Here is a 15000-nt window from a genome sequence, read left to right on the forward strand (position 1 = left end):
TTGCCGGTTCGAACCCCGACCAGTAGGCATGGCTGAAGTGCCCTTGAGCAAGGCACCTAACCCCTCACTGCTCCCAGATCGCTGTTGTAGCAGGCAACTCACTGCGCTGGTATTAGTGTGTGCTTCACTTCACTGTGTGTTCACTGTGTGCTGAGTGTGTTTCACTAATTCTCTGATTGGGATAAATGCAGAGACCAAATTTCCCTCACAGGATCAAAAGAGTATATATACTTACAGTATACTATACACACTATACTTAAAGTGCATCTACATGTCGCTTTCACTTTGGCCATCGTGTCTAAAATCTCATGCAGGTGCCCTGTGATGTCACACAGCGTACAGCATTCTCTCAGATCTCCGTCAAAAACACAGGGTTAGATTACACGATTAGAGGACCGATAACATCCTCCCCTCGCACGCTTTCTTTCACTTCCTGTCACTCACGCCAGCTTTTCATCCTAAAGAAGCTCTGGCCCTCTGAGTGTCTTCTGCTGATGGACTGGCCATATATGTTTTATGGATGGCTGGTATCGGATGGTGCTTATTATCTCTGTTGAGAGGACCTGGCTTTAGCAGGCAGTGGCGAGTGATGATTGACCTCATCTCACAAGGGTCATATACAGTACGTGGGGTGAGGCTTAGGTGAACGCTTCCAGAAGCCTATGACTCCTCTAACACAAAAACAAAGCTTGTGTCCACCATCTCCAGCAAATTACACATGGATTAGAACATTGCAACACTGAAACCTTTTCATGCACGGTTACTGTTACAGGTGGCACAAAACTCTCTTTGTTAGAGATGTTCTACAAGAGATTCTGACTAATATAATACCTTTTGTTCAAGCCTTGCGCAAGCACCACTGAACACAGCTCTGTCATTGAATATCACAATACTGACTCACATGTAATATTTTTTATCTCTATTTGTTTGGCTAACATCATTATCCAAAACGACTCACAGATGTCAGTTCATTGCAGGGCCAGACTTCCTGGAGCAACTTGGGATTAAGTGCCTTTTGCTCAAGAGCAGCTGGGAATCAAACTCACTACTTTTCAGGCTACTGCATACAAACAACCCCTGCTCCTTAGCCACTGCACTCCCCATCAGCTTATGAATTTGATTAGATATTAAACACAATACATGGAAAATGATATGGACATGCAGTGCACATCACAGTCCTTAGTAGTGTGACATGGACCTGCAGTGCACATCACAGTCCTTAGTAGTGTGACATGGACATGCAGTGTACATGTAACAGAGGTCGTAATTCGTCGAACCCGCCACCTCGACACACACCGGCATGGGAGTCGAACGCTCTAACCACTGAGCTAAAATCCCAGGCTTCCAACTCAGCGGTTAGAAGCGTTCTTAAGGTTAGGGGTGTGAGGATTTACACGGGCTACTAGCACGCTAGCTCAGTCCGCCTCCGTTACATACATCACAGTCCTTACTAGTGTGCCCTGCAGGTGACCTGCCAGCGCGTCCAGCATTCATACCTTCTGAATGCGCACGGCAGCAGCGTCCGGGTCCAGGGTGCAGGTACTCTGGCTGTGGACCAGCTGGCTCCTGGTCTCGTCGTGGCGGATGTCTCTCATGAAGCGAGCCCTGAGGCGTCCCTGGCGCGCCCGCTCGCTCACCTGGATCAGCTGCACGGCCTCCTCCACGGACATCCCCCGCGCCGCCACGCCACACACCTGAGGGCGGAGCCAGGAGGCAGGAAACTGTGTTGAAAAAACCCTCCCAGAAGCAGGATGTGTGCTGATGTGTGCTGCGTAAGATGTGGAATGTGTTTGCCACCCTGGGACATTGTCTCTTACAGACTCGTGTTGTTCCAAGTGGCCTCCTTTGGCAAGAATGTGGGCCAGCATCCTCTCCCTTTCCTTCAGGACGCGCAGTTTCTCTCTCACAAAGTACCGAGGAATCGGCACCTCCAGATCAGACTGCAACAACAATGGTGAAAGACAAATGACACTGTGACAATACTAAACTTTACTGATGTTACGACTGACTGTGGCCGTAACAACTGATTATAAAACAAACACTGATTCTCAACCAGTCTCACACCATGTCCCTGTACAGTATTTTAATATCAGTTTCCTCACATAAATGTTCTTAAATTGACCCCTGAGGGTTGTGCTTACATTTCATACCTAGCTAATTCTTGCCAAAATGCCAAGAGAAACACATTTGTAGGGTGGCATGCCAGTCTGAATGGGGCAAAAAGGACATAGTGCCATATCCTTACGTGTCACCAAATCAGATATGAATCATGTATCTGATCCCGCCACTGCTGCGTAACTGAACACACTGGGATTTTAAGGTACGATTGATTCAAAAGGGTTTATGACACTGCTCGTGACAGAGTGCATTCTATCTATGCACACGTCCATTCACCCAGTTCGTCTGCAGCAACATCAAAGCATATACCAAAGACAGGATCAGGACTCCTCCGTGTTGCATAATTTGATAAATATATCACTCGTAAATCAAAAGTGTGATAAATATGATTGCAGTTGAATTTGCCTTTTGTTTTATTGTGTTTACACCCTTGGGCATTTACTGTTGTTACCACACAGCCAGCTAAACACAGGTTCATGTTTGTGTTGGCGTGTGCTTGTTTCAAGGTTGAAACTGTCCTAGGTTTGTTGCTTCAGGGATTTGTTTTGACAGAGGCTGTAAATGGGACCATATCAGATACAAATCTGTTCCCTAGATACTTGTAACCAGACGATCTAAACAAATCAGGTTCAGATGAAGTAAGTAAGCATGAGGGCTCGAGGTATAGACACAAACTCACTGGGGTCATCTTGAGGTCTTGCAGCATGTCGTCAAAATAATGGAACTCGGAGAACTCTAACTCCACCATCTCGTTCTTCAGCTCCAACAACCTTCCCATGATTCCCTCCAAGACCGTCCGCACCACCCGCCTCTTCTGCGGATGGACCATCTGGTCGTACACCTCCTCCAGGTTGCGCATGATCTGCAGGTACTTCAGATAGAAGCCAGCCAGCGTTTGAAAGATCTGCAGACGATCTCTCTGGGGTCGAGGTTGGACGATAGGGAATTCATCTTCAAGAAGGCCCTCTAACACTTTGTGGCTTGCAGCCCACATCCTGTTATAAGAGCTGAAGAGACATTATTTTGGTGAGAAGTGATTCACAGTGTCTATTCAAATGATCCCATCATCATTAACAATTCCCAAGAAATCTTGGCTGTGCATGATTAACCATTATGGTAAACAGAGGAAACAATCAAGTTAAAGTTGAAAGAAACACAAACAGCTGAGCAGGCAACATAGTAGGCCTAGTTTGTTTAAAACATATTGAACTGATGAACAGAAGAGTTGCTCATTTTCACAGTTTCCTTCTCTCTTGGTGATGTTGTGATGATGTGGGTTTTAACCGATAATGAATGTTAAGAGAGTTGATACAGAGGTGAAACCAGCGGCTTTTCTTATTCATATGTGGCTGTGGTGACGCCCTCCAGGCCCTAACGCTGTGGAGAGTAAATGGTGCTGGAGGGGACCTGAAATCAAAGGAAGGTCCCCCCAGAGTTGCTGTGGGTGAGGGTGGAGCGAGAGGAGAAAGAGGAGGAGAAGGCAATTCAGATGGAGGAGTTACAATAAAACCGAGTAGGCGCCTTTTCAGATTCTCTAACTGCCCAGCAACAAAGAGTCAGACCTCAACAATTCAGCAGAATTATTCAGGAGAAACTCTGAGCGAGGATTGCTGACCAAACCTTACACTGTGAATGTGAATCAGGAAATCTTTGCCCACACATTTTCTGGAGGAGATGGGTGATAACAAAGCCAAAACACAAAGACACAAAGCTTCTGAAAGAATGCAGAAGAATTGTTTTGTGAAAAACAACATAAACACATTACATAGGCCCACACTAGTCTATGTGTAGCTTTGTGTGACACTTTTTCATTCAAGGGTGCTTATTGCTTTTCAGCACAAAAGCATTGAGTTGTAGCCTGTGTTGTTGTCATAGTAACACCAACACAACGTGGACTTTAAACTCGTGGGAGTTTCACTTTAAAATCTTAAAACTTTCATGGAAACATTCAAATTCCTCATCATTAAACTCGGGAAAATGCCAATTGTGATGAGTGCAAATTACACTACAAGTCGAACTCCTCCCTCTACTCCTGACCGTCACAAACATTCCACCGCATTTCTTGTTTCATTAGAACATTCCTCTACGTGTTGTTGCAGTAGTTGGACTATATGAAATTCAAATAAGACTACATGTTTAAAAACACAAGAATGGAATCGGCCTACCTGTGCGACATTCTTGCAAATGATTCCTGACGGATTATTCTCTGCCCAAAGAAGTGGTGCGCAACACAAATAGGACAAATAGCCTACCGCAAGTGTGGCATCTTCCTTTGTTGACATGCACTTAAGATATAAAAATATAAAATATAAAAACATATATATTTCTAAATGAATATAGGATAGGTTATTTGTAATCTCGTCTCTCACTACCTCGGCGAGAGTTATGTTACGCACGCATCGCAGTTCCTATCCCTCAGACTGATGATCAATTTAGCCAACAAACACAACCTGCTATGGAAACACACGATTAAAACGACAAAAGGCGTTGGTGGTGCCACCAACAGTGCGCTTTTCCCTGGTGCATACAGTTAAACAAACTGTAAGTGGTTAGGTTACTACTGCGCGAATCTAACGCCCTTAGCGTATGCTCATTACGAGAAACCGCATAAACGGCACCATTTCAAGCCATTAAAATACTTAAAATATTCAGAGCTGCACTAGACCCTAGACTATCTAATAAATGGCAAAGTTCACTGAACCCGCTATATCGCTCGGAAAAAAGCATGTTTGCTAAAGTGCTGTGCACACTGCGTCTAGCAACAAGATGCCACGCCTGCGCAATTCAACACATCTCGGGTGGTAATAAAATCATTTTAACTCTTAACCTTATCTTAATTTAAGCCAAAGAGCTTTAATGAATATTGGATTTAAATTTGGTTTGTTTGGCATCTCGCATCATGAATAAAAGTGGATGAGCCCTGTGCGTGTTTTCACCTTCAGTCATGGACCTGTACGTTTGTCCATATGAGTCATGAGATTTCATTAATCCATGACCAGCATATCTCCCAGCATTTCATTGCAAAATCCAAATGCAAAGTCGTAGCCTAGAAATGAACTGAAATTATCAAGTCAATAAAATCACTTGTTTGATGAATGAAAGTATCAGATATAATTTGGAGTGTCACTCCTTTCCAATCAAAGTAATGCAAAGGAATTGAGATGTATGTGGTTTTTATCAACAACAGATTTTGAGAACTCTACATTGGAAACAGATTTGTAAGCCTCAAAGGAATAAACAATTGACTTGGGCATATGGAAACGAGTGGTCATATGTCCTATGGTGATGGTGGTTTTGATACACAGAGTCTCTTAAAAGAAAAAATGTGCAAAGATGCCCATGGGGCCTGAGACCAGGAATGCAAACCCACCATGGCAAGTGGTGGGCAAACTCAATTTCCCAGCATGAGGGAGATGGTCACGGGGAATACATGTCTGCCTAAAGGCTGGGCAGAGATGGACATTAGAGTTGCCTCAGTCCCAACTGAACAGTAACAGCAGTTGCATGGTGACCATTGCAGACTCCCACAGCTGAGGAGATTAAGAGCCTTGTTTAAATGGGCACTGAATATGGTGGGAAAGGTTGGTACTGTATGATTCTGCATTCTCAAGTATCAATCATGTGCCTGTGAAATTCTCAGAGATGCTGATATTGATGTATCTGAATTCCCATGTCACTGATTTCATTTGGAGACCCATCTGAGCTACTCAGACACTTCATCCATTTGCATGTGTCATAAGTGGTAATGTGTCTGAATTTGTTGCACAACACAACACAATGACTCTCTTTGTCTCACTCAGTTCGCATTTGCATTTTATTATTTATTTGTGACAATAATGCATTCAATCAATATTATCTTAAAACTGGATCATTCTCCCAGGCCCCCGTTACAATGGGCAGTGGCTGCTGGCCAGAGCAGACGGTGGTGGCTGGGTAATAATAGAGGCACCAGCTGAGGATCCCAACAACAGGTGAGCTCCCATGTGCCTAAATATGGCCCCATGGAGGGCTTTGAGCCCATGCCAGCAGGATGTACGCTGAATGAAATGGTTTCGGATTCGGAACAGGAAAAATAACAAAACAAATTCACCTGCTGCCATAAGGCAAATGGGATATGGCCCTCCATTGTGAACTTCTAAGTAGGCATGTGTATGTGCTTGCATATAGTGTGTGTGTGTGTGTGTGTGTGTGTGTGTGTGTGTGTGTGTGTGTGTGTGTGTGTGTGGCCGGGTGTGTGTGTGTGTGAGAGAGGGAGAGACTGTGTGTGTGACAGAGAGATAGAAAGAGAGAGAGAGAGAGCTTGCATGTGCATTTTAGTTTTTTTTTTAAAGTAAGACTGTGCTTTGATGAATCACTTAGGAATCTGGACTTTGAGACCCTTGGTTTGATGGTTAGAGGTTATTTTTACTTTAAATAGAAAGGATGGTGAAGAAGGGAATGACAAATTATGATGGTTCCTTAACAGTAACTTAACAAGAACAGAAAACGTTAGTAGAATTGTGGTAACTAATTTATTAATTTATCCAACATTTCTTGACAAGACTTAAATAAAGTGACAATCAACCATGAAAATCGTCAGTACGCTATCATCAATCATCACCATTAATAATTCTATAAGTATTTATGTGTTCATTAACCATGTCTCAAAACAAAATCCCTTCTTGAGTACATAGGTTTCATTAGCAAAAACAGCATTGTGCGCATTGTGAATAAAAGAAATGGATCAGGCTACTATACTAATAATCCTACAAGACTTGCAGATAACATTGCAGAATGCTGCGTGGGAATACGTTCTGTACAAAAAGCGCACGATAAACTTATTTTTTTGTCTTATTGTCTTCTCTGTGGTTCCGCAAGTAACTGAACACCAGGAAGATGTTTCCTTTGACGCACGTTGTATAGAGAAGATTTCGTTTAACATTTGTGTACTTGGATTCTAATACAGAATTTTAGGAGTGGACATCCGTTGTGTCGCACGTCCTTTGAGTCCATTGTTAATAGACAGAAACCTCCATGATTCAGAGTTCCGACCTGCCTCGGTAGGCGTTACTCTCCTTGGTATATTAACAAGTGTAAAGACCCTGTTGCCGCGTAATCTCGGCATCCTCACTCGAGAGCAGACCGAGGCAAACACCGGACTGAGACACTAGTGATTTCACAGCAGACATAAACACGGGTCTATTGGCATACGGAACAAGTAAAAGATTTTCTTAGGTGAGTACACGCTAAATTTGTTTTATCGAGAACAGTTTGGGAATGTTACCAGCTTCATGCACAAAACCCTACAGTTAAATTCTGGCAAAGTTTAGATATTTTTCTCTAGTAATAGCTCGCACTTCAGCGGCTGCACTCTAACAGTTAATGTTTTTTAAGTATAAGTACCCATTCAGAAATGTGAAGGCATTTTGGGTCTCACAGCTTGTGGCATGGATTAACAGTGCACCATCCTCGCCGACGTGTTCGAATTCTATGCGACTTTAGATTAGCATTGTATGGATGGAGCTGATAAGAGATGAGTTTGTGCATTGCTTCTCAGCGCAACTGGAACGAATAGCTCCAGATTTAACGTCGCAACACCAGGACCGGTAGATATAGTATTTCTATTTCCACTGTGAATCATATGCAGTAGCCTACACACCATTTTAAATTCAACAGAATTGTCTTCAATTGTGTTTCTATATAGAGGTAGGAATTCAATCTAGTGTCTTTTAACTGGTCGTCTACCATGGCTGAAAATGTATTACCAGTGGCTGTCAGGAGAATGCCACAACACATTTAATTTTGTTTTAGAGAAAATATAGGCTATGACTGTTAGATTTCAGCTAAAGTGTAATTGCAGATATCCGGCTACTAAAAACTTTATGCATGTGTTTTGATTCACATTCTGTTACGGAGACAAATTGTCGGGAAACGAAAACTGAGCTGAAGCAGCATGATCTTGAATCTTAAAGGGGGGGGTGAAAGAAACCGGGGAGAGGAGAGACAGAGAATGAAAGAGGGTGCGTTAAATAGCGTAAGTTATAAGAGAGAGAGAGGGTGAGTTAAATAGCGTAAGTTATAAGAGAGAGAGGGTGAGTTAGAGAAGGGTACGCGGAGACAGAGTGGGGTTGGGGGGTGTCGGAGTGGGGGAAGTGGGGTGGCATTGCAGCCGGCGCGGTCTGCACAGGGAACTCTTTGTGCGGCGGTGCGTGCTGGCAGCCTGGGGCCGTGGGATCAGGTGAAGGGGGCTGGGGCCGGTGCTCACCGCGGTGTAAAATCAACAGCTATATAACGGAGTTTCGGGGGGTGGAGGGCTTGACTAATGCACCACCATTTTTATGGCACCTGGAGAGACAGGTTTGAGTTTTAGGCCACTTAGCCGTCCTCTCTCACTAATGCTTTACGGTTGTAAAGGTAGAGGAGTACAGGGTGTGAAAGAGAGAGGGAGAGAGCAAGAAGAACTCCCTTGGCTTTGATGTGACCTCTGCATCGACCGGAGACTGCTGTGTTCTCTGTAGCTCACACAGGATTGGGATTGCCTGGTCACATTAGGGCATCTGTCTTTTCTACTTGCATTACTCAGAACGGCATTACTTTTAGTTCCCGTCTCTGTTCAGAGGTCATAACAGCTGGCTAATTTGAAAAAGAAGCCAATAATCAGGTCCATGAAGTGATTACTGTGTGAGAATTTAATTGGTTGTTCATACCATTTCATCTCAAATATCCATCCAACAAGCTGGTCTTCAAATGAGTGAATATGGTTGTAATCAGGACTATTTTATTATTTCTCTAACCATTGATCTGTAGCCTACTCTAACCATTGATCTGTAATGCCATGTAAATATTCTGAGTAATTTGTAGAGATTTCTTTTTTCCTTTCCTCCTTCCTTCATTTCTTTCTTCTTCTTTCTTTCTTTCTTTCTTTCTTTCTTTCTTTCTTTCTTTCTTTCTTTCTTTCTTTCTTTTCTTTCTTTCTCTCTCTCTTTCTTACCCTCACTCACAGCAATCCCCCACCCTGCATGGCTTCCATAATGCTACTCAGTGCCAGTTTAAAGCCAGTGAGCATGCATCATGTGCTTTAGCAGACATTTCATTGAAGAGCTGGACCTTTCACCCCTCAGTGTCCTAGAAACACATTATCTCGGCTCCTTTTAGTGTGCGCTGAAGCGCGGAGGTCTCTGCCCGTCTGAAGAGTCTGGGCTTTTCATGCCACCATCACCTCTCACCTCTGGACAGGGGCTGAAATAGACACTTATCTGCTCATGGCCTTTAATGATTTCCAGTTTAAGCTGCCATGATGGCTGGTATATGTAACACAGACAGACCCCTTCTCCCCTTTGTCTCCCTGTGTCTTCTTGTTATCTTGTCTTTCTGAAGTATTAGAGTTATATTTTTGATGGGTCCAAAGAGTCTCATTTTGCAGCCTGTTGCCCTGTACGCCCAGGGAATGCCTTTAGAGGGTCCTATGAAGGCTGGTAGTGTTTGGTGTCAGTGTCGTTAGGTGTTGTATATTTGTTGAGAGTGTGGTTGTAAGGGGCAGGGTGAGGTCAACCACAGCTCTTGCAGAGCTCCTCATCGTCCGCTTCCTAGTGTACCCAGCGGGGATGGTTTGAGGCTGTTAGCTGTGGCAGATCGGTCTCAGATGTGGGTAGTGGTTTACATCAGCCCCTGATTATTTCACACTTTGATCCCTGTGACCAGGGCAACGCAAACTCCTCTGTGTTATTGGTAGATTAGGAGGGGCCTGGGAAATGTCTCTCTCCACTGCTCAAGAGAAAACATTCCTAGAAGCAGCATGAGATCCTGTCCAAGGTCCTCCAACCTCAGATGGTTTGAGATGTTTTGGGTTATGTGTATTATTCTTGTAAATAATCAGTCCCTGTTATGCACATCTTTTCCGGTCTGGATTTGAGACAGATGTAGTCTCTAGTGAACAAGTGGTACTAGAAACTAAGCAGCTTTAAACTAGCGTTGATGATGAACGATGACAGTTAAGTGTATTTGTATTACAGTACTAATCGGCCTGTACGATCTCTTTCAGATTTTGTCCAAGTGAGAAGCCAAGATGAGTTTCAGCGACTTCAACGAACTGATGGACATCCTGGAGGAATTAAACATGACAATCCATGATGAGCATGACAACATGTCTCACGTTGAGACCGAGCGCTGCGTCTTCGGCTACAGCCTCAACGCCGTGCTCTACACCATGTCTGTCCTCTACATCTTTATCTTCCTCATCGGCCTGGCCGCCAACGCCTTGGTGGTTTGGGTCAACCTGCGGGCTGAGCGGAACCGCTACGAGACGCACCTGTACATCCTGAACCTGGCCGTGGCGGACCTGTGCGTCGTGGCCACCCTGCCCGTGTCGGTCAGCTCCCTGCTGCAGCACGGCCACTGGCCCTTCGGCGGCGCCATGTGCAAGATCACACACCTGGTCTTCAGCGTGAACCTCTTCAGCAGCATCTTCTTCCTGATGTGCATGAGCGTTGACCGGTACCTGTCCGTGGCGCTGTTCGGCGACTCCAACAGCCGCAGGAAGAAGATCGTGCGGCGGCTGATCTGCGCGCTGGTCTGGGTTCTGGCCCTCGCCGCGTCCCTTCCCGAGAGCTACTACCTGGACGCCGTGAAGTCCTCCCACTCGGAGCACGTCCAGTGCAAGGCCACGTACCCCGAGGAGAGGGAGTGGACGGCGGGCATCCAGCTCAGCTTCAACGTCCTGGGCTTCGCCATCCCGTTCCCGGTCATCTGCGTGTTTTACTTCCTCCTCGCCGGTGCCCTGTCATCCTCCACCGACCCCGAGCGTCGACTCAGCCGCAAGATCATCTTCACCTACATCATCGTCTTCCTCGTCTGCTGGCTGCCTTACCACGGCGTGCTGCTGGTCGAGACCCTGGCCATCCTCAACATCCTGCCCTTTAGCTGTCGGCTTGACCACTTCCTGTCCGTGGGCCTGCAGCTGACCCAGTGCCTGTCGCTGGTGCACTGCTGCATCAATCCAGTCATCTACAACTTCATCAACAAGAACTACCGCTACGACCTCATGAAGGCCTTCATCTTTAAGTACTCCACCAAGACCGGACTGGCCAAGCTTATCGACGCCTCCCGGGTCTCTGAGACCGAGTATTCGGCCGTGGATAGTCGCGCTCAGTTGTGAGCGGGAGCAGTGACCGCTGAGAGACAGGAATCATCTCAAACTCCTGAACGGACATAAGAAGCAACTCTGTACAGTTTTTTTTTATTTTATTTTAAAAAAATCTTCAATTTGTATCAAACTAGAAGATGTCTTGCTTTGTCTTACCTTGCCTTTCCTTTGTAAATGGCTCCCTTTGTGATTTGTCACCTGTGGATTTTTTAAAACAGGTTTCGTTTTCTATCAACAGCGACTAACTGCTGAAAGGACTTTTAACAAAAGCACTTGAAAAAAAGTTTAGGCTGAGAGTGTCTGTGTTTAGGCCACGGACTTGTGAAAATGACCCCTGAGTCAAACAACCCCCTGACCCCCACCCACCCACCCACACACGAACCCACCCCGACACACACACACACACACACACACACACACACACACACACTCACACACACACACACACACACACCTCCCCCAACTGGAGTCCCTCCTTGTCTTGTTTATCAGTAGCACTCAGGACCGTTGGTGCACTCCGCCATCATGACTCCATCACCCACACGTTCTGTCAAACAGGCAGGACTGGGTTTACTTCTTTCAATCAACTTTTCACAACGACGACGTGAAGGATGTGAACACTGAAGGACAAAATGTCAGGATGTAAAATTGAGCTAGAGAGAATGGTTGAATTGTTTTTTTTTGTGTTTTTTTTAAGCAATTTTGAGAATGAGACCCCAGGAAGCTGAAACACATCTATAGAGAAAAAAAAATAATATGTCCCAGATTTGGGAAGTCTTTTGTAAAAGAGATGTTTGTTAGCCGGTATTACCAGGCAATAGTGTCTTTGGAGTAGTATTACTTTGTACATTTTGTAAATATTTCATATTTATATATTCATTTTATATATTCTTTATAGGCTATGATGTATCTGGTGTTTGTAAATGTGATATTGCAATAAAAACAACTGTATTATCTAAACATATCATTATTGAAAGTGTTTTGTCTGTTTTTTTGCCAAGAAAATACAGGAGGAACTTTCATACAGAAAACTGCTTGACAAAGATTATTATATACAAGGGATAATGTAAAACTATTGGTCAGTATAGTTAAATAAATCCTTAACCGACAAAAACGTCCCAGACAAGTCAAGTCAGTCAAGTCAAGTCAAGTTTATTTATATAGCGCATTTCATACACAGAGGTCATGCAATGTGCTTTACATAAACAAAACCAAACAATAATAACAAATAAAAGCATAGAAGGGCAATATAGTCAAAGAATAGTTCAAAAGGTAAAGATCATAATAAAAAGAAAACATAAAACACTCAAGGTAAAATCATTTAAAAATAAAGAATAATTAATAAGCAAAAAACAACAACAAAAAAACAAAGGAAAAAGTAGTAAAAAAAGTAATAAAAGACAGAACAATATATAACTATAAATAATATAGACCCTGTCAAACTATTCATTTCTGATTGGAACTAATTAATTGGAACTGATCTCATAGCGACTATTAGCGAGAGAGCAGTGATTTCATAACGTCACCTTGGAGTGAGGCAAAGTAGGTGGCTGGCTGATGGGTTGTAAATGAGCTCAGACATATTTTTTGTTTTTTAGATTTTGGGTTAGATTTAATAGTGCTTGTTTCTCGCTAACTTTTACAAAATCTTAGGGAATAAACCCTGAACTTTTTTAATTTGTTAATACCAAAACAGTTGGCTCTGCCATGTTGGATAATTTCACTTTCAAGCAATGCACGTCTCTGGAGTAGTGTCATGTTTGGCAATGATAAACGACCAGGCTAAAGATTAGAACTATTTTTGTGGGTGGAGGATGAATGAACAAAAATCAAAATAAACAATAGAAAACACAATTTTCTATCTTAAAGGTACCATGTGTAAGAATTGAGGTAAAAATATCCAAAAAATGAGCTACATGCATCAAAAGAATGAGAAGAAATAAGGGCGATGAGTGGTATAGTGCTTCAGAGATATCAACCTGAATTAGCATGCTAAATTACTAGCCACAGCCCGACAGGTGTATACTCTTTGGTTCAAGTACGCCCACAAGCCGTGCGAGTTATTCGTGTATTGCAGTTTGGCTGGCGGTTAAGTTGCCCGCATACCGCCTCCCATGGCCGAAACTGGTATTATGACACCTGTTGGGCTGTGGCTAGTAATTTAGTATGCTAATTCAGTTGATATCTCTACAGCACCTTGGCATTTATGTAATGACATCATCGCCCTTATTTCTTTTCATTCTTTTGATGCGTATAGCTCATTTTTATGGATATTTTTTCCTCAATTCTTACACATGGCACCTTTAAAGCTAAATTAGTTGTTAATGGAACTGTTGTATAAAAACAATATGGCACTCGTGCTTGTGGGGTTGGATATCCCATTGGCTGTAATGCCTTCTGCCTTTGGCCTTGTACCTATATCCTTTACCAACCCCAATCCCACTCATGTCATATGCCTTAAATATAAGTATAATGTAGCTATACACTACACTACACTAGCTGTATGCAGCACAAATTATATTTTCCAACCAACAGAGAGTATGTGTGTGTGTGTGTGTGTGTGTGTGTGTGTGTGTGTGTGTGTGTGTGTGTGTTAACGAGAGAATGAGAGAGTGAGACAGAAAGCGTCGGAGGGCCTTTAACAAGGTGAGGTAATGAGCACCAACTTGATCCCACGTACGCGTTCCATGCGCTGCTTTGTAGTTTGTAGAGAGAATCCAGGTGTGCCAGGAGTCAGCTCTGCTGAGACAGCCTTACATCAGCCCTACATCAGACGCTCTAGCTCTGTCTCGACTGGTCCTACATCAGACGCTCTAGCTCTGTCTCGACTGGTCCTACATCAGACGCTCTAACTCTGTCTCGACTGGCCCTACATCAGACGCTCTAGCTCTGTCTCGACTGGTCCTACATCAGACGCTCTAGCTCTGTCTCGACTGGTCCTTCTCTGTCTCCCTCGGCTTCTGTCTCTGCCCGCGTTCATGTCTTTGTTTACGTCCATATTGTTGTGTCTCTGTGTGACTTTGGTCTGTTTCTGTCTGTGTGTCTCTGCTGCTCTTTCTCTCTTTCTCTCTCATCCACCACCTTCCTCTGGAGTGCATAAGCGTCAGTCTGTGTGAAGTTTTGTCATCTCTGATTGATTGCCAGCCTTAATAAGATAAATGCAGTGAAAGAACACACAGAATGAATGACAGCAAGTAGAGTGGCTACACTCAGACCAAAGTCTAAAAACCCATTCAGACTTTAACAGGCTGAATGAGACGAATCTAAACGGCCACAGTTGTGTTAGTGCCATCAAGTCGTGAGTGACGCAGACGCAGACCAATTAGTGGAGTTGGTTCCCTCAGTGTCGTCCAAACGTGTCCCCTGCCCCGGGGTATTTGAACTCCCATTGTGACTCTGAGCAGCAATGGACGACCAGCTCACCTCCTGACAGGGGTCAGCCAACATGTTCCTCAAGGTAAACAGAGCTCCTCAGAAATCCTACAGCAACACACACACACACACACACACACACACACACACACACACACACACACACACACACACACACACACACACACACACACACACACACACACACACAGTGACACACATTTTTCGTAAAATTCCATGCTTTGTCTGTGTACTCAAGACAATAGCTCAAATTCCATGCTATTTTGCTCTCCCATCAGACCTCAATGGGGGGCCAGTGCTGTGCGGACTAGTGAGGTCCTAAAGTGACATGCTCGGGTATGAATGAGCAGATCGTGGGAGCGGTGAGC

The 15000-nt window shown here is 44.1% G+C and overlaps 2 protein-coding genes across 3 annotated transcripts in view; one reads left to right on the forward strand and one right to left on the reverse strand.

Annotated features, from left to right (window-relative positions):
• drc11 (dynein regulatory complex subunit 11) overlaps positions 1-4839 on the reverse strand; it is a 45261-nt gene extending 40422 nt beyond the window's left edge. The window contains exons 1-4 of one of the 2 annotated variants that reach the window (XM_076302931.1): positions 4284-4839; positions 2798-3125; positions 1818-1940; positions 1497-1694 (exon numbers count right to left, since the gene is read on the reverse strand). In XM_076302931.1, the coding sequence (XP_076159046.1) occupies positions 1497-1694; positions 1818-1940; positions 2798-3125; positions 4284-4294 (660 nt within the window). In that variant the 5' untranslated portion in view covers positions 4295-4839. The remainder of the gene's footprint in view (positions 1-1496; positions 1695-1817; positions 1941-2797; positions 3126-4283) is intronic. The other variant, XM_076302930.1, reaches the window with a different exon arrangement.
• A 2380-nt stretch (positions 4840-7219) lies between these two features.
• Positions 7220-12203, forward strand: ackr3b (atypical chemokine receptor 3b). The gene is made up of 2 exons (XM_076302932.1): positions 7220-7332; positions 10139-12203. The coding sequence occupies exon 2, from the start codon at positions 10163-10165 to the stop codon at positions 11249-11251; it is 1089 nt and encodes a 362-aa protein (XP_076159047.1). The 5' UTR covers positions 7220-7332; positions 10139-10162; the 3' UTR covers positions 11252-12203.
• Positions 12204-15000: the final 2797 nt, after the last annotated feature.

This window comes from Alosa pseudoharengus, unplaced genomic scaffold (assembly GCF_046254945.1).
Source record: "Alosa pseudoharengus isolate Yale_2024_CS ecotype anadromous, Long Island Sound unplaced genomic scaffold, YU_APseudo_1.1 YU_APseudo_1.1_scf_24, whole genome shotgun sequence".
NCBI classification, from domain to species: domain Eukaryota; kingdom Metazoa; phylum Chordata; class Actinopteri; order Clupeiformes; family Clupeidae; genus Alosa; species Alosa pseudoharengus.

Coding starts and splice junctions, on each gene's coding strand:
- ackr3b (XM_076302932.1), top strand. CDS start 10,163: ATGAGTTTCAGCGACTTCAACGAACTGATGGACATCCTGGAGGAATTA.